This window comes from Plutella xylostella, chromosome 23 (genome assembly GCF_932276165.1).
Source record: "Plutella xylostella chromosome 23, ilPluXylo3.1, whole genome shotgun sequence".
In the NCBI taxonomy this organism is placed as follows: Eukaryota; Metazoa; Arthropoda; class Insecta; order Lepidoptera; family Plutellidae; genus Plutella; species Plutella xylostella.
The window spans coordinates 11,334,667-11,355,291 of record NC_064003.1 but is presented as its reverse complement, the minus strand read 5'-3'; the positions used below and the strand labels follow the sequence as shown (position 1 = coordinate 11,355,291).

Sequence of the window (20,625 nt, the reverse complement as noted above, 5' to 3'; positions counted from 1 at the left end):
TAAACAATATCCCCTCAATTACCCATGAAAAGGAAACAATAAAACTCTTTGGCTAACCCTAAAGCGATTGGACAATACGTGAAATAAATAAATGTTTAAGACGTAGCCCCAGTTGACAATATAAAGCCTGCATTGTGAATTAAACGGATTGGTGAAAAAATAATAGCAAAAGAGAGGTTTGTGATTGTCGCTGCGGCAAATGGCACAAACCCAGCCCGCGGCGAGTGGGGACGAGCCATAGGCGATGGGCGATTCTTTCAATATTGGACAATGTGACAAAATAATCTTAATATATTAGAATATGGTTGTTATTTATTTATTTATTCATAGGAAAACTTACAGCTAAATATTATACATAAGAAATTTCGATTAATAATACATAGCCAATTAAAAGTTTTCACACATATGTTAGTAAAAATAAGTTCTTATTGAGCAAAAATACAGCTCGCACAAATTATTCGTTATGCTATAGTAATTTTCACCATCAAATTGTACGTTTGATTTGTATACGTAGGCATAGACATATATTTTATTAGATTATGCCCCGATCAAGAAGTTACAGATGTAGAGCGTTTAAATTTCGTAACGTTTTATTCATAGAGGTAATTAATAATAACACTTATGTTAGCTTTTCCAAGAACGTATCTACAAACCAATATACCTACCTATTCTTTAAATTCGTGTTACATAATCATCATACAAATCGCGTTTGCCTTCACCTTGGCACACACGCGAGCGACCCCTCTCGATATAGGAACTGTGTGACGCGAACAATTTGTCAACACTCGAGTGTCGGGACCAAGGCTCGGGGGTCACTCTATACTGACGAAAAACCAACGAACGAGTTTAATACAACAAGATACAGACGAGGCTCGCGCAGCATCGCTTCGAAACTTCGTTTATTGTCACATAGAGTAACCCTCCGGGACTCGGGACCGGGTGGGTCGAGTGTGCATGCCGCTTTACCTCGCTGACAGATCATGGGAAACGCCGCTCTACTGTACTGTTCAGTGCTGAAGTGGCACAGGTCTCTGAAGTGTCTTTATATTCAATCTTACACAAAAACCTCTGTATGTTTTTCGATAGTTTTAGCGAGATTTATATCATGTAAATTTCTTTTGCCACCACCGCGATAATAACAGAGCAATGTTTTTCAAAGGATAAGTATAAACCAATGTAACAGAGTATTTGAACAACAGAAGCAGGCCGCATAATTAACGGCGTTTACACAAGCTAAACAACCACACATAAGGGCAAAATAACGTTATGTGCAAAGTAAACACCCACCACGTTCATTTTGCGGTATCGGTGGAGCGATCTAGTTGCATATCATAAGTCGCGGTGCTTGGTGCAGATAAGCTTAGAGTGACAATATACGAACCAGATAGGTAGTAGGTATGTCACATACAAAAATATAGAAAAAAACTGTCCGCATTTTGTTTCAAACCGTTTTCATTTTGTTTACTGTCAAACCGTTTTAAGTTCAACCTAATGATAACCATTGTACCAATTAAAAAAGTGACAAATCTTCTAACCAAATTAATTCAAAATAAGCTCATTAGTAGAAGTGGGGTGTTATTTGTCGAGACGTTTCTTTTGCACGGACACTCCATCTAGTTCGTACTATAATATCGCTGCAGAGAAGCACGGCGCGGGCATGCTTCAGCTGTTATCTGAAATACAATCTCTTTACTGAAAATTCTTTTGAGGCCGCAGTGATTTGGAGCTCCTTGGAAAGGGATTGTTTACCATGGACGAGCTGGTTTTAAAGATTCATTTCTTTTTGGTGATTCAAAAACATATCAACCAGTTGTTAAAGTTTCATCCTAATTGATATTGTCTTTTTCTGGCGGAGGTTTTTCCCGAAATGATGGTGATTTTTATATTTTGAGGAGTTGTACTTAAACTTAACTTAACTTAAAATTTACAAAGTAGAAAATTATTCATTTTGGGTCAATTCAGACGTACCACAACCACACCACAGCCACAACCACACCACAACCACGCGGTGTGGTCGGGCGTATATTTTGTATTGACAATGAATAATCCAATTCACACGTGCCACATTTTGCCGTTGTTATCGACCACCTGTGTAATACGACCACATCGCAACCACATCGCAACCACAACGCAACCACATCGCAACAGCACCGCGGCAACCTGTTTTCCGTATTATCTGACAGCGACAACGCAACCACATCGACATTTTGTCGCTGCCACAACGCAACTGCAAAAAGCCGCTGTCACACAATTCACACGTAACCACAGCTTGACCACATTTTGTCGCTGCGACGTGGTGTGGTTGTGGTACGTGTGAATTGACGCTTTGATATAAGTACTTACAAACTCTAGCTGTTACAAAAAAAACTTCTTACAAAAAATAAGTCGCTTTTGAAACAAGCGTAATGACCTTTTTGTAGTTTTTCTATAAGTATTCTATAAGTAGCTATTTTTATAAATGGACAAAGTGCAATTTTACGCTAATATCTGAGTCTCACCCTTTTTGTTAAATCTATAATGTGTACACGTGGGCTAAATAAACTCCCCCATTAGATCAGTGTTTTAAACTTTGTAACATGTTTTACAACATCAAGCTAATGTTAAGAGGAAGCATCTGAAATTTTGGTAAAATCTTAACAAATTGTATACTAATATAAGTACTTTTTGTTGTAGGTATCAGAAAATATTTCACGCAAGTTGATTTTATATATTAGAAACATTCTGTCGAACTTACAGCTAAGTATAACACATTATTAAAATCTACTTTATACCTAGCTGCTATAGCCAATAAAAGCCCACATGTGGTTGTAAGTGGATTTTTATTGGACAACAAAGTAATTTTTATTGCTACGGTATGTAATATGTAAGAAAGTACCTATATAATACTAGCTGTTCCCGCGAGCTTCGTTTTGCCTTAAATAGTTTTCCCGTGGGAATTCCGGGATAAAAAGTAGCCTTTGTTCTTTCTCAGGGTCTAGACCATAATCCGTCCAGTAGTTTTGGCGTGAAAGAGTAACAGACAGACAGACACAGTTACTTTCGCGTTTATGATATTAGTTAGGATGTAAGAAAACGAAATTATTTCTTAAAGTATTTTCAGTTACTAACGTATTTTTTTCTTCCGCTCGTAGTGGCTAGTATCCCTCTTGTAAAGTTGACTTTGATGCGCTGTTGCGAGTCAACTCGGTCCATTAGTGACTTGCAATTTTTAAATTTGGAACCCTCCGCCGTTCCGCGCTTAATTCTTTATACGTTTTTGTTCTCCATTAAATTGACCGTTAGCGAGTTTGTGTCGATAAAAAACTTAAAATGTAACCGGATTAAAGTGACTAGGTGAGTTATTTTTTCAGAATATATCGATTGCATTTGTACCTAATTAAATTACACTATATAATATATCTAAATGTATATTGTATTTATAATTATTTTTCATTTTACTGCGAGAGCCTTTAAAATGATTACTATTATTAGAAACCTGTGAAACCTGTCCCAAATTGTAACCTGCTACCTGCTTGTGAACTTTCTTAGCTATCTCCATTATTCTCCCACATAAGACCGTATCTGTGTCCACAGCCCACTTGCCACTACATCGCGACACCTCCTCAAACAGCCGCCAACAATGCGCTGACCAGGCACAAAAGAAATCGATACTTCATTCACAAATCTCGCCTTATTCACGTCTCACCGTAGCTAAAATTTATCAATGAACGTAAAAATGTATGAATGAAACCAGAGAGCATCCCGTAGAGCGACTCGGCCTCAGACGCGCTGGCGACTGCATTGTTAAACCATTTAAAAGTCATACTTTTTCTAAGAAGTTTTGTGGAGTTATTGAATCGATTGTCTCGATCTCGAGTCGCGCACAATACAGGTGTCATTAAATAACTTTTCTGCACTCATTTCCGTTTCGCTTTTGTTTGGTCAAGTTTGGTCGCTTTTGTTGATTTCGCGCTCAAATTGTGCTAGGTGCATCTTTTATTGGTTACAGTTGTGAGGTTGGTATTTAATAGAATTTAGATTAGAATAAGTAATCTGTTCTGTGTTAGGAACAAGCACAAGCTGGCTTTTCCAGCGATGCGTCTAGCGAAAGTTAATAAATAGTTTTTAGGGTACTGTATTAGATTTTATAATAAGCGTCCAACAGAAGTTACTCAAATGCCAGAGAATAAGTTTAAGTGTTACATTAAAGAGAAACTCTGTAAAAAAGCTTATTATAAAATTGATGATTACTTAGAGGACGTTAATGCATGGCTGTGATAAATAGTTAGCTCTGCTCATATTATTATAGTTATTATTATTAAGCTTATAAGTATTGTATACTAACTAGTATTAAATCTTTTTTTGAAAAGATGGCTCAGGAGTTTCTTGCCTCCGTTCTTCTCCTTAGACAGAAAGAGCCCCCCTTATCCGAACGGAGAGTAGTTTGTAAAAATTGACGTTCATCAGAAAATTTTATATTTTTACGATGAATAAAAAATTTTGAGTTTGAGTTTGAGTTTGAGTTCCTTTCAACATAGCTACTTCTTGAGTGAATTCAGTAAATCTATAACTTTCATTATTTTATTTTACTGAATTTTTGTATGTTAATCATTATAGAACCTGTTCTATAATTATTAAAAGCTCTACGTTCTAACGTAGAGCTCACGTAACCTAGAAACCTCTTAAAGTTGTAGCAGTGGGCTGGCCATGTTGCATGGGACCTAAACAGGCAAGAGTGGCGTGCAACGTAATCCGACAACCTGAGTGGCTGGATGAGGAAGGCTGAGGACAAAGTGTTGTGGCGCTCCTTGAGGGGCCTATGTCCAACAGTAGACGACTACGGGAAAATTACAGGCTGATGATCTCTCGTCAAATCCTTACCATGCTGTGTTATAGTGCCGCTAATATTATATGGTTGGTTAATTGGCAACCATTTTTATCAATATTACCACTAAAGACGTATAAAGCTTCTCTATCAAATAACCGATGTTTGTGCTTACGCCAGAATTATCTTTTCTATCTCCATTACACCACCTGGTGGCGACGTCAAACTAAATAGCAATTTTTCCTTGACACGCGCAAGTAATAGTCTAACAACCCTTTATCAATGTCCATCCACGTATTTGTGAGGGTGGTATAACAAACCAGTGTTTTCCGCTACAAAAATATAGTCTTTATTCTGTGGTGATACGGGTTTCTAACTTTGATTTTATTTTGGTTATTTTGTAGATCAGATGTAGCGAGCAAACCGTCAATGTTTGCAGTAACATTGTTATTTGGATCTCTTTGTCTGGCTTCCTCCGCCGTGGATGCGATGGCAGTAGATAGTGCTCTGTTTTCATTCAGCGCGAATTGTACATTTCATTTTTTCATCCGTTTGATTTCGTTCGGCTGGTTTGTTTGTCAGGTAAACAACTGTATTCTTGCCAATTTCGTTTTTGGCATTCGCCTTTTATTGTTTATTTTAGTGGAACGGAACGTGAGAAACAAATGAATTTTACATAGTTTTTAAGGTTCAATGAATTTTGAACTAGAAAATACTGGTTCTAACGTTAACATAAATTCATTTAGTAACATATTTACGTGAACATACTGACACCACTATACCAAATTTTACTGTAATATTTCACGTAGAAATAAAGTAATCTTACACTGAAAATATGAGCAAGATCGCCACAGTCACTGAGGAAGGTGTAAAAATAATCTAAATTGAGATATCTACATTAAAAATCACGGTCACAAATCACACACCACAATGTAAACAGCTTTAGGACCTCGTTCCTTCATAAAGATTGAATGGAAAGTACAAAGAAATATAATTTCGAAGCCACTCAGAACCGGATGAAAACAACTTTCCTTACAAAACATGCTCACAAGATGAAGACATTATGATGCTAATCACATTTCTCCGGATCAGAAGCCATGTTTAATAAAATTTATTCCAATTCACATCGCCATTACGAACCACTTACCGTTTCAACAGAAGAACTGTATTCATTCTGTTACTGTATAAAAATTAAATGTGACATGATAATAACCATAATTGAATCACAATGCGCAGTTCAAACACAATTATTATTCGTAGCTTTTAATATTTCATAAACTAGTTTCGGAAAGATTGGAGGGTGAAAGTCCTGGGCGGGGCGCGGCTCGGCCCTCCCCTGCGCCGCCGCCGCCGCCGCCGGGATCACCATCACGTGTAGTGCATAAGGTCCTTATTATGGGGTATTCATACTTAATTAATACCACACACTCAGCGTGTAGTGGGCACACGTCGTGCTGATACTTGCAGCCGCGTCTGTTGCAATCACACTACAAATGACGCATACGGTTCCTCTATTTCGTGGAAATTGCAAAGTCATGTCGCTCATTTTAAACTTTACAGGGTAGAATTTCGCGTGTTCAAATGACAGCTATTTGATGAGAATTAGCTCAGTTCAAATACATAACTGCTGAAACTTGTTAGACACACAATTTATGCGAAACATCTTGAGTTATGCGAGTATGCTTGCGAAGCACCACTGTGAATTTAATTACCTCAGTCTAAACAAGACTACTCGGATCAACTCAAAACAAGCCAAATTGTTTCCAAATTGGATTTAATGAGGGAGATATTAGCGATGTTGCCGTCGCATACAAAATTATTCATTGCTACTAAAACGTGTTCTATTCATAATAACACAGGTTTTTTTCCCCGCGCCGGGGCCGAGGAGCCGACAAAAGGGTGGGATGGGCCGAGTAATTGCCGAAACGCTTCGACTGCCTGCTATTGTGTTTATTTACAATGGGGTGCTTAAGTGGGGGTAGTTTTTGTAATTGTTACTTGCATGAGAAGATCCCCTACATGGATCAGTGTAAGCGCAGCCACAGCCGTGAGCGCACAGAGCTTTGTTGCAACAGTGAACATACAGTGCCGTGACCATGTCGCGATCCTTCCTCGTCGACACGCTCATCAGCGACACGCCGAAGAGACCCGAGAGCGACCCTCTCCATCCGTACTCCACTCTGATTGGTCAGCACCTGGACGCTCGGCCCAAGTTCCTCCCGTACCCGTACCCCGGCAACTTGAACAACCTGCTGAGCCTGAGTTTCCAGCACCCGCAGCGCTCGCAGGAACTGTTTAGACCCTTTCTGGAGCACCTGAGCTTCCGCTACCCGCTGCTGCAGCCGCGCCCCGAGTACTACAGCGAGCCTCACTACGAGCCACGCCCAGACCACACCGTGCTGAAGACAGAGATAGAAGAGCCAATCAGCTTCGTCAACAGAAGAAAGAAGTCTGTTTCCCCGTACCTGCATCATCCGTACAAGAATGTGATATCGCCGTCGAAGAGTCAGGGTCAAAGATCTCCTTCTCTCTCGAGTGACAGCCGGAACGGCACGCCGAGCCCACCGCTGGCGCATCCTGAGGAGCTGCTGCCGGGGTACTCCAAGGAGCTGAAGCGAGTCCCGCTCAAAGAAGACTCCAGCAAACGCATCAGAACCGCCTTCACGGGCACACAGCTTCTGGAACTAGAACGTGAGTTCTCCACCAACATGTACCTATCGCGGCTGAGGCGCATCGAGATCGCCACCAGGCTGAGACTGTCGGAGAAACAAGTGAAGATCTGGTTCCAGAACCGCCGCGTCAAGCTGAAGAAGGAGGAGGCGCCGGCGGGGGCGGGCGCGGGGGGGTGCGAGGGGAAGGCCAAGAAGTGCTGCTGCTCCAAGTCCTCATGCTCTTCTAAGAACCAGTCGGACGCGTCGTGCGACAACGAACACGAGCAGATCGACGTCGTCAGTGACAACGACACCAGCCAGTGGGATTGAACTGTTGAACTACGTTTTTAGAAAAAGAATGATAACTTTTTGTGTAAATTGAACCTTTGAAAATCGAAAATCTATTTTAGATTATAGGATGATTACGAGATACGTTTGTGATTTTAAAAGTAAGTTTACGAAACTGAAGTCGGATAACATGTGTTTCTCAAGGTATTAGAAGGAGTTTGTAAATAGAACGGTAATTTATATAAAAAGTAAATGTAAAATCTAGATAAGAAAAGAAATCTATTTTTGTAATAATTTTACTGTATGTTAAGTATGATGAAATAAATTTTATACTAATTAATATTTGAATTTTCTTTTACAACCCAATCTTAAATTAGAAAAACTGATGAATGGAAATATCATAATATATGTAACCCCATTTTCATTTATGATTTTAATAAACTCATTTCATTCATTCTCTTCAGTTGGTATGTGTCTCCGCATTCTGGCCGGAGGGACCATTCAATGGATTGTCATTGCTTAGTTTTATTAGAATTCGAGTTATATGTATTCGGGGACAACATTCTTTGCAATATTAAATACTCTTTGGGGCGAGACTAATGAAATAATTTGAATGCTGAAGAGCAATCGTTTTTTTATTTAGATTGTTGTATTATATTTTGGTAATGCTGTTTTTTCTAAATTCAACCAATAATGGCCAAGTTAGAGTGTGGTTTTAACTCTTTGTGTTGTTATATTCCCGCGAGATTTCTCTTTCACACCATAATACAAATTATATTTGAAGCTATGCCTAAATTAAACTTAAAATCGGTTATGTAAAGCCGTTGTGTGGCATCTTGATGTATGAAACAAGATCTAAGACCAAGTTTAAATATTATACAGTAGAACTACAATACCTATATACTTAACATGTATTTAAGTTTTCCTCAGTATACAACTTTTATCTAACTATTGAATAATTTTCCCTGAAATGTGAAACTGAATCCCGATTGAATAAATATTCCGACGTGCATGGAACCGACACAACGCTATGCACCAGGAGGGCTTCTCTTGCTTGACGAAATGCGAAGTTTCAAATAGCTGGCCATGCAATCTGCACGTTTAATTCAAAGAGATAAAGTCGTAGTTGCACAGCAGCTTACAAAAACTTTGTGTTCCGTGAAGGAAGAGTAGCTGGAGGGTGCTCTATACTGACGAAAAACGAAAGAACAAGAGTTGTCGTTTAATCGGTACGTTTAATACAATGAGATAGAGTCGCGGCTCACGCAGTAGTGCTTCATGACTTCGTTTCTCGTCAGTATACTCGTAGATAGAGTGACCCCCTTGGACGACAGACGCCGCCGCGCTGTCTCGCCCGGTTCAATATTTATAAAGTGAAGTCAACGAGATGAGACTTCAGTGAGCAAAATCCGTTGAATGCACAAATTGCCTTTGGAAATTCTATTTACTGACTGTTTTGATATTACTTGCCATGTTTCGTAACATGATTTTAAAGTTATTTGTTAAGGTTTTTCGCGTGAGTTTTGATTGATAAGGAAATACAGTTGACTTATTATTTACAGTCAGCGCAATGATAATGGCTATTATGTGAACTTAATTAAATAATTATGGGAAAATTATTCAATAGTGATCTACTATATCTTTACACCTATATTTTGTTCTGACTAATTTACATTTTCATTGAATTCAATCCAAATTCTAGTGACTCCACGTAAACCAACACTAACTAGATCCACAGAAACTGTCCGTCGGCTTCAGTTAAGATTCAAATTGTGTACAGCAACAATATCCAGGAGAGACAATATTCTGCCCGGACGGGACTCACAATGATCTATCCGGACCGGGAAAGACAAAGATATATCCGGACGGACCGGGGCAGACAATCTGAAGGGCTAGGACGGCGCGCATTTAAGACGTGATAAGAGTTTTGCATCGCGCTCACTCACATCGGGTAGCCTCAAGAGCGAGCGCGACGGAGAACTCTTGTCACGTCTTAATAGCGCCCTGTGCTACATGGCCTGGTTGCAGCTCCCGGACCAGTTATCTCACAACGCAAACGAATCTGAAAGCTAAACCGAGAGCTCTGCAGATTACAAGATGGAGATTTCATTTTGACGATAGCTTTCAGTATAATACTCCCTCCCTGGCGCTGCAATTGGAGGGAGGTATTCCGTATGGTTGATGTTTTTCTGATGGATAAAAAGTAGTTAAATACCTAAATAATATACGTAATATTTGATGATGAATCCTCTTGGTTAATATTCCAGTATTTTAATTGAAGACTGTCGCTGTCTAGCTATGGTCGATCACGGATAATAATTAATAATTCTATGATTGAAATCATAATAAGTATACAAGATCTTAGTATTTCACCCTAAATAATTACGCCATACGCAATTTTCTCCCATGAAAACGCATCCTCTAATAGATAAATTTACTTAACAACCATCAGCAGCGATCTAAAATCAAACATCATCTCCTGCGACCACCTACACTGGTCCCCTCGGAATACTTTTTATTGCTGAATCGAAATAGTATTTATGTTCATTTTCCACTCCATAAAGGTCTGCGTACACTGGCCAGTAATATTTGCAAAAAGTATTTATTTATCATGGAGGGTGGAGCGTGCACCCATACGAGCGCCACGCGGCCTCCTTTCAACGGTATCTGTTTGAATTCAAATTTGGAATTTGTTTTTCATCAGCCAGCACTTCTTTCCGTTCGAAATGTCATTAAGTATGTCCGGTATTATTTGCGCTGGTGATTTATTTGCTCTTGAAATTTTCGATGTGCAATTTTTGGGGTCAGCGGTTAGGAAGCCGCGGGAATAGTTCAAGTATTTGCTTTTGTTATTACGAAATTAAACCTAGCTATCATTAAAATTTGGAGTTGAAGCTATTATAATTATACTTGCAATAAATTCAATATTTTTAATCTACCGTGTACATAATTTGCATTTGTACTATTGTTGGCTATTCTACCACAGCTTTTGATTATAACAAAACAAGCCCTCTTAATGACAAAGCAACAAAAAGCTAATTGCAACAGTCAAATAAAATAGTGCTCTATCAATTATTCATACAAAAAATTTGAATGGCATTGTATACACAAATGGTTAGCAGCATGGAGTGTCACGGTGCTTCTAATTATTTTGATTCAACCAATAAATCTGGCATCACGCTGACAGCCGCGTGTTTTGTCACTGCTAATAGGTCACGGCTATCAAAGCTTATGCTTGCTGTAACCTTTCCCTTATCATCCCTACCAATGTAAACCCGACCCTTTTCATAAAGTCCTAGAGTTAAATCTATATCCCCAACCGCATCGTCGCTTACGTCAATTTAAGACTCGATTGTTTCTTTGTCAACAACTTTTGTAGGGATTCATTCTACAGTTAGCTGCACGTAAAGCTACTTTTAGTGACGTCACGACGGAAGGGTTGATGCGTCGTTTTGTATCTGAAGTGGGTCCAGATCGGAATCACAATACAATATCATTTGCTGCGAAGCGAATTGAACGGGTTTGATCCCTGATAAATGGAAATTTAAATTTATTTTGTTGTATTTCATATTTGCTCCACACGGTCTGTGACTGATTCGCCACAGCGACAGTCAACAGAGCTCTTTCTTGTTTACGGTCGAGTTCATCAAAATAATATTACGAGTATTTGTGTTAAAATGATTCTCTATAAAATTGGTTTTGTGATTCCACTTAGGTACATTTTTTTAATAGCTTGTACTCACACATAAATTTATTTTTAAATCGGTTAAACATGAAGTAGGTAATATAAAATTAAATATGAATGTGTTTGGTATTAACTGAAACGAACTTTAAACGTAACTGCTATATTGACCTCTTCTCTCATTATCATTATATAGGTTCAGAACCTACCGGCCCTCGAGTGAAATGGCCCGTGACCACAACGAATAAACCTTAATTTGTTTTTCGAAAGTGTACAATAATGAGTTTTAAAACCAAACAAATCGATCGTTTTAAAAGCAATCTATCCAGAATGCGTGAAATTTTATGTCGATCAAAACATTTCGGTTTAATATTCCGGAAATTAACATTAGTGATAGTGGATGGTGGGGGACATCGTCACAGTTTATACTAAGTTTCAACTTCATTATTGATGAATGCTATATTGATTATGTCTACAGATGCAGCAGTTTTCAGCGAAATAGACACCTGAATAATGATTCTATGCGTAGTACGAACAAGTATCATTTGTACGCGAGTACAAGTGAAGAAGATCTATCCTTATGTTGGCTCTTTTAATTGCAAAATCAGCTTTGGGTATTTTTTATCATCATCAATATTAGCATTTCAATTAAAGTACAGTTAGATTTTACAAAAAAAAACATATATTATATACCAGCTTCGTGATGACTGTAGCATGTTATTTATAAATCCTACTCTTATTTTGGTCTACTTACCACCTATGATTTAGGCCTACCTGTCGATAGACAATGCGAGAAAAAATAAAAATACAATAAACGTTCTGTTTGTGCAGCTCTCTAACATTAAATTGTTCACATAAATCTCTCGCCAAATCCATTTTCCGGAACCTGACCGGGTTAAACCGGGCCGGATTTACCAATTCCGAAAACACTTACATATACATGTAATATGGCTCACGGCAATCAAAGCCTCCAACCACTACGGCAACACTGCATTTGGCATTTTCAGTATTTTGAGGTTAAAAGCGGTTATCATTTATTAATTATTTGGTCGCGGGTAGTGTGTAGTCTTGCTGTCTGGAAAGAGAAAATGGTTTTTCGTTTATGAACTTTGTTATTGAATAAAAACCCTCGTCATTCAATACTAAAAGTCTCATATCGTTTAAACGGCTAAGCTGATTTTGATAAAATATGGCTAAGAACACTCGGGGTAACAACACCTATGGCCCAAAAAAAAGAAATAAAATATCAGTTCAGCCGTTTTGGAGCTACGCTAGCACCGACCGATGCTCACACACAGATAAACAGACATGTTAAACTTCTAACTTGTTCTATTATTTTAGTTAATTGTACCTACTTCAAATTTAATTAGTTAAAAGATTTAATTTTGTAATTTCTCTTTCACCCAGTCGTAGGTTGGCTGGAAGAAATTGCTTTTTGGCAATAAGCCCGCCTATGTTCTATGTGTCCTATATGTTTTTAAATTTGTATCTGTTTTGTATATTGTTTGTTTGTATGTGTACAATAAAGCGTTTATAAATAAAAAATAAATAAACTAACACCAACCTTTTTAGGGTTCCGTAGCCAAAATGGCAAAAACGGAACCCTTATAGTTTCGTCATGTCCGTCTGTCCGTCTGTCCGTCTGTCCGTCTGTCCGTCTGTCACAGCCGATTTACTCGGAAACTATAAGTACTACAGTGATGAAATTTGATGGGAATATGTGTTGTATGAACCGCTACAAAAATATGACACTAAATAGTAAAAAAAAGAATTGGGGGTGGGGCCCCCCATACATGTAACTGAGGGATGAAATTTTTTTTTTCGATGTACATACCCGTGTGGGGTATCAATGGAAAGGTCTTTTAAAATGATATAAAGTTTTCTAAAAAACATTTTTCTTAAAGTGAACGGTTTTTGAGATATCAGCTCTCAAAGTCGTAAAAAGTATGTCCCCCCCCCCTCTATTTTTATAACTACGGGGTATAAAATTCTAAAAAAAATAGAGGTGATGCATGCTAATTAACTCTTTCAACGATTTTTGGTTTGATCAAAGTATCTCTTATAGTTTTTGAGATAGGTTGATTTAACTGTAATTTTGGTTAAGTTATTGTGCTTACTACGGAACCCTTTGTGCGCGAGCCCGACTCGCACTTGGCCGGTTTTTTTTAGCTAAGTACACTTTTTTTTAATGACCATTACTCTGACACGTCATCAATACCGTTGGGTTAATGTATCAACATCAATGCCACCGCTCGGGTGCTCAGTGGTATCCATTATAGGTTTTATTTCCCGGACATCTGATAGCCAATCAATTTGTGCCCGCACCTGGGTTACGGCGGCGGCGGCGGCGGCGGCCAGGGCAGGTGATTTCATACTAGGGCTACTCTAGCATAGCAAGTTATGAACGATAAATATTATAAAATGCTATCGTTTGGTTTTCGTAAGGTAGAGCTGACCCCCCTTGTGAAGAGTCGAAGCAACGTGTCATGTTTTAAAGTGTTCTATAACTGTTTCATCATAATAATTAAACACTGTATTGATACGGTAAGATTTTATTTGCGATAGTTAAGAATTTGCCCCGGTTTTGATTCTGCCCCGGTGTGAATTGAGCTTAACCTATACGTGCCTATACTAGGGCGGTGTTGGGATCATAGACTTAGTGACTTAGTATATACTACGCCAGTATATACTAAGTCTATGGTTGGGATCCATTACGAATGTTGCGGTTTTGTAACGTTATAAGTTTCAAGTGCAGGTATTAAATATAGGTATATACACTGTATGTATCTGTGGTTAAAAAAATATGGCTATTTGTAAATAAAATTTAGGTTTAACCATAGAATAACAAGTACAGGTTTAACTTTTTTGTAAATATAGCAAAATGGACGCAGATTCCCATAGCGGTACATTTCCTAACCATACAGAAACGCCATCTTTCGAACCCACTAATATCAAAGAGCTAATTCGTCATACTTTGACATAAATTGCCCTCTTTTCGCGCTGATCTATAGATCTATAGATCGGAGTAGCGGCGATGTATAGTGTATAGATCAATGATCTATGAATGAATGGAGTGAACAATAAGTGATTCGTCACGGTACTTGTAGCATCTATTGACAATATTTATGAATGGGTGGCTGCGGGAGAAATATTCTTAAGCTACACGCTGATGTTAAGTTGGGCAAAGAGCTACGAGTATCTACGACAATAATGTTATATCGTTGTATGCAGAATTGCAGAGTGTTATTGCAAAAATGATTGTGTAACGAAATACTGAACTGTTTTAGTTCTGCTTCTTTTGGAAATTCGCGAAACGCATTCAGCATGTTTTATTTACTTTGGAAATCGTATCATTGAGAATTTAACCAAGTTACATGACTAAGAACAGTTCAAGGCCACACCAATATTATGCGAAAAGCCTGTCTTAAATATCGTTTAACACTAGGCTGAAGTGGGTGGATATTATGAAATGTAATGGATTCCTGGAATTGAAGAGGAAATGTAATATTATTGAAATGGCGCGTGGGCGTCGTGTGGGAGACAGCTAGTTCACCGACACGACACACACGACACACTCGTGCAGTGGCGTGCACGGGCGATGCAACACGCATGCTCTAGTTGAGTGTAGTGGACTGTTGGACGTGATGATTGATTCATGTAACATTCAGTGGGTGATGCAAAACTGATGGAAAACGTCCCTCACAGTAGATATAGTACTAAAAGGGTTCTAATAAAGGGAGTGAAAATGCAACGCACGAATATCCAATCAGACCAGATACCAACCTTTTTCTTCTTAGTGAGTTGGTGACAAATATAACGTAGACTAGCATTATTGTCACCGTTGTAAGAGGATTAAATAGGAACCTATCTAAAAATATATTCGTATTTACTAAGCCTTTGATAAAATGTGACCTACGTAGATGCGCTAAAAAGCTAAAAATACATCCACGTGCCTTTACAAACAATATGAAACAAATGGCTCGGCAGGTCTGTTTATAATGAAATTCAGGAATAAAGGTTCGAATTGTTATTTTCGTCTGTTGGTTTTGCGAGTTGGCAATTTCGATAGGATTTGATTTGAATTGAAAACATCACGAGCCAGCTCCACTCGAGCAGTGAGCAGTGAGCAGGAGAGAACAGAACAAATCTAATTAGTGGAATGGAATCTCTTCTTCTATTTTTATCAGGAATTGTATTTTGGAATTATTCGCTACATTTATAAGCCGAATGCTCTTTTGGATGATGGACCAATGACCTTTGGAAGTGGCTAGATAAGGAAGGAGGAAGCCAGAGGTTAAGGTTGTAGCGTTCCTTGAAATTATCGATATAAATAATATATTATGTTAAGCTTTGAGTTATACATTTTTTATTGCTATTTGAAATCATTGCATTCTAGCAGTTTGAAAGGTTAAAATACTTATTAGCATTATAACTTTGCCAATTTGGCAAATAGGAGATTTATTCATCATAACAAAATATGATGATGATAAACTAATTAAAAACTTAAAAACTAGCTAGTCACATTAAGAAGTACAATTCGCCTTGTTAGTGCGGATGTAAATGCGGGATGAGGCTGCAAGTCCTCACTTTGTGCCGCAAACCATTAATATTCATTACATTCACAACCAGCGGGGCCACTCTAGCAAAACAAAAAATCAAACGAACGAGAGCTTTCATGCAATGGGCACGTTTAATGCAACGAGATAAAGTCGCGGTTTATGCATTAACTAGAGTACAAAATTGTATTATGTAAAGTAGAGCGACCCCGCAGGTCCCACTGGCATTCGTAAACGCAAGGATTTTATTCAAAGTGAATTATACTGTTTGCATTGATTGGTTGTGGATTTGAATTGAAAAGTGATATCCAATACTTGGCAATATCACAATGTTAATAAAAACCAATTGATATAATGCGGAGTGAAATTTTATAAGTGATCGGGAAACTTTTTCATGGTTTAACTTTTTATAAAAACAGTATCAACAAAGATACGTAAATTATCTTGATTTGTAAATGAATTTAACATCCTGTGACTGAAAGATTGCGGTTTGTCACCAAGGTGAAATTTATGGCTACTGGGTAGTAAGAGCAACAGTTCCCTAATGTCACGCGGCAGCGGTCCAGAGGTAAACAATTGCTAATAACGAAGATGTGATACTTAACTTACGCTTACGGAGCCGAGACGTGGTGCTTCACCAAAGGGCTTATCCACAAGCTCAGAGTTGCTCAGCGTGCTATGGAAAGGGCTATGTTAGGCGTGTCCCTGCGAGATAGGATTCGTAATGAAGAAATCCGCAGGAGAACTAAAGTTACCGACATAGCCAAAAGGATTAGCACGCTGAAGTGGCAATGGGCTGGCCACGTAGCCCGCAGAGCCGACGACCGCTGGAGTAGAAAGGTTCTGGAGTGGAGACCCCGTGTCGGCAAACGGCGTGTCGGTCGCCCCCCAACCCGTTGGTCTGATGATCTGCGGAAGGTAGCGGGAAGCCGCTGGATGCAGATGGCGGGTGACCGTTTGGGGTGGCGATCGTTAGGAGAGGCCTATGTCCAACAGTGGACTACGGAAGGCTGAGAGAGAGAGAGAGAGAGAGATACTTAACTCGCGGGTCATTTCGTCCACCCCTACTAACCTACATTGTGACAACCCAACTCTCTATATTTACGACATTGGGTACACTGTGAAGCCCCAAAGATCCATCAAAACAACACCTACTAATATGTATTTTATGGTTGAACGGAGTCACCTGCGGCCGCCACTCCGAACCGTGAAATTGACCAGCGGACGCACTCTGCAAACCAACAACCGAATTATAATACCAGGAGCAATCATATAGTTGCTACCCTGCTACGAAATTCTACACTCACGAGCAATGAAAAAGTTCTAGTGACAAAAACACAGATTACTCCTCCTAAAGGAAAAACTCCGTCTACAATATTGAAGTACATTTAATCAGAAAATTACCAAAACTTTATTAATATGGTTTTAAAATTTTCAATTAAATGTAAATGGGGGCATTCGGCGTTGGCATTTTATAAGTGGAATGGTTTTATTGCTCGTTTGTGTGTATGTGAAAAAGTTATGTTTATAAAAATTTACCAATCAATGATTAATTTTATTTATTTATTCTTACTTAACTGACTGGTCAGCTACCAGACCAAAAAAAAATATTATAATGGTTTCTGCAGTAGGCCTCCAATGCCCCACTGTCGTATAATAACCTAATCAAATGGAAGCCATTCTGTTTTACGTTAATGGAATCATTTTATATGTTTACTTTAAAGGTTATATTATTTGTATATTTATAATAACGGCAAAAAAAAAAAACAGGAGCAATAATGTTGATGCCACCTAATTTAAATTTAGTAACAAGTACTACGGAAATAACTTTTATAGTGATGTAAACCCTCACCTTTGTACTATGATATTAGTTTGTGACAAATCAAATGAAAGTTTCAAGACGAGATAACGAGATGGAGAGTTGACACCAAGAATAGGAGTCAGAAACTGATCATAATCTAAGGCGCACCCTAGACCTACAATCATATTGTGCAATATATGTAATTGTGCAATAAGATTGAATTGCGTTTTGTATCCAAATGACGTTTGCGAATCTTCAATATTAACCCTAGACGATCAATTATATTGCACATTTGCACAATCTTCAATATTGCGCAATATGAGTAACTAGATGATTATTATCATAAATATTATTATCAATTTACTCCTCCATTGAAAATTATTTCTTAGTGGTTGTTGTTTTAAATACCTATGTTGTTAGTATAATCTTCGTTTAATGTATGATAAGGATTTTACACAATTATACTCTATTATTCCATCAACCTATAATTTATAGTCTTTTATAAAAAAAATATTTGCAAAATATTATACGGTAAAAATGTTCTTTGAAAAATCCCATCATAATAATTTGTTAAGCCGACAAACTGGTAAATACACAAACATGACATAATGAGATTACTTTTAAACTGAAACCCGAAGCTTCTCTCTGACGAGCCTGAAACATGCCTGAAACGGCTAATTGAATGAAAGTAGCGTAAAAGCTTAAAAAGCTTTTACTTGGTCAAGATATTAAATGTAAGCTTTTTGAGGCGGCGCTTTAGTAAATTTTCAGATGTATTAAATTGTTAATAGTGGCATTTTATCATCATACATTTAAATGGAATATTTATTTTGATTATTTGTGTGTTTGTACATGTGTTTACTTCATTTGGCTGATCACAAGTTTGTACTTATTTCAAAGTAAAATTAAACCAATGTTTCAATTTATACTAATCTAATCACTGGACATAAGTATTTCAAAGTATGCCCGCACCGACCACGTACCGACCAATATGACAATACAGCTCACCGTCCCAGGGTGCTGCACTGTCCCGTCCACGGAGGTCAAGAGATAGGACTCTTCAATCAAAAACCTACGTTATTGTAAGGTATTTTCAATTCTTCGCTTTATAATCAAATTAAAAGTGGCACGAGAGGCAACTAAAGAAACCTTTTATCATAATAATAAAGTGCATTATCATCTATCTATTGATGCTTGAAAACATCTGCCATCGCTATATTATTTGGCCAAAAAATACAACTTTTTGGTCAAATTTCACGCGCCATTGCGTTTTACGCGTGTTATTCCGGGAGACATAAGTAGCCATAAAATTCATACAAAAATGCCCTTTGCCAGTCGTTAGGCGTGTATATTATATCAATGAGCATAAAAACATATGAATATAACACATTCGGTGCGTTTAATGGTGCGGTGAGCAGTAATGTTGTTTTTTTAACACCATGGGGACAATTTGAAGTGATTTGTTTTTGTTTATAAAAACTGATTGTATAAATGGAAATTCATAACTTAAATAATGTAAGAAGATTAGGTACCTACTGGTGCGGTGATGGGTGGTTGCATCGGTAGGTAACGTTTTACCCGAGGACGTATTGTCTTAAGTATGTCGACCATATAGGCAACATAAATATGAATACTCAAGAAGGGCCACTATGACCCAGGTTTTCACTTGAGTAATTTTATTCTACTACTTATAGCATTAACGTAAGTCCTACTCAATGGCCAAATCATATCTCAGTATCCCATAATCAGGTGTAATCAGAAACTGACTAATGAAAACTTATAAATGTAGAGCTAATGAATTAAGTACCTTGATCAAGATAATAAACGCGTGGAGAACCATACCCAGTGTCTGCCTTCCGTCTGGAAAATAGACATAGTCTGGTAAGTATGTATTAAGTAAGCTATACCTATATACGGAATTTAATTTTATCAGTGATGTTCCGTTTGCCTAGTCAATGTACCCAAACTTGGCTTCTTATTTGCTTGCTATCGTAATCCTTGGGACCCTTTTTGCTATTATCCGCCATCTATAGTAATTTAGCAAAATCATTAGATTACCAACCCCTTGTCAAATTATTATTCCCACCCCTCTATAATATTATTTGTACAGTAACTGTTTCTATAGTTCAAATATTATCTAATAGATGGCGCTTTTTTACTAGCGCCATCTGTGTTGGAAACAATGGACTTCGTGGTACTTGCGCTTCTCACTTAATTCAAATTAGTTCAAAACATTCACATTAGTTCAGAAAATTTCCGCTAGGTGTCATTGTTAATATTTTTTTGGTTTAAATGTATTTTATTGCATTTATTGGTATGAAATAGAGTTTTTTGAAATACTATAAAATTTAATTTTAGATGTCAAAAGTAATCGTAACTCAAATTCACACAATTTACAACTTTTTAGGTGGTATCTTGTACATATCGTACATCGCGGTATAAACATATTTTACTACAGTAACTATATAAGCATTTTCGATTCCCTTACCAGTGTACTTGCTTCGGCAGTACATATACTAAAATTGGAACGATACAGAGAAGATTAGCATGGCCCCTGCGCAAGGATGACACGCAAAATCGTGAAGCGTTCCACATTTTTTGACCATTTTACTTATAAATAATAATATTATCATGGAATGTAGGTATTTATTTTTGTATTAAATTACACATTGCTGGATAAGCTAGTGTATACGTTGGGCTGGTGCACTTAATCACACTTTTTAATTAAACAAGGTGTCGCAAAAGTGATATAGTACGCCAGTTGTCACGTTTAAAAGCTTTAGGGCTGATTTTTCAATGGTCAAATAAACGCTATTTGAGGAATAAAATTGTTCCTGTCACTG

The 20,625-nt window shown here is 37.8% G+C and overlaps 1 protein-coding gene and 1 non-coding gene across 2 annotated transcripts; both read left to right on the top strand.

The window, feature by feature from the left end:
• The first annotated feature begins 6,900 nt into the window (after nucleotides 1-6,900).
• Nucleotides 6,901-8,007, top strand: LOC105380629 (GS homeobox 1). Its single transcript, XM_011550221.3, has one exon. The coding sequence runs from the start codon at nucleotides 6,901-6,903 to the stop codon at nucleotides 7,783-7,785; it is 885 nt and encodes a 294-aa protein (XP_011548523.3). The 3' UTR covers nucleotides 7,786-8,007.
• A 12,267-nt stretch (nucleotides 8,008-20,274) lies between these two features.
• On the top strand, nucleotides 20,275-20,381 carry LOC119692629. The gene has a single exon (XR_005254308.1). It is a non-coding gene; the product is annotated as a U6 spliceosomal RNA (small nuclear RNA).
• Nucleotides 20,382-20,625: the final 244 nt, after the last annotated feature.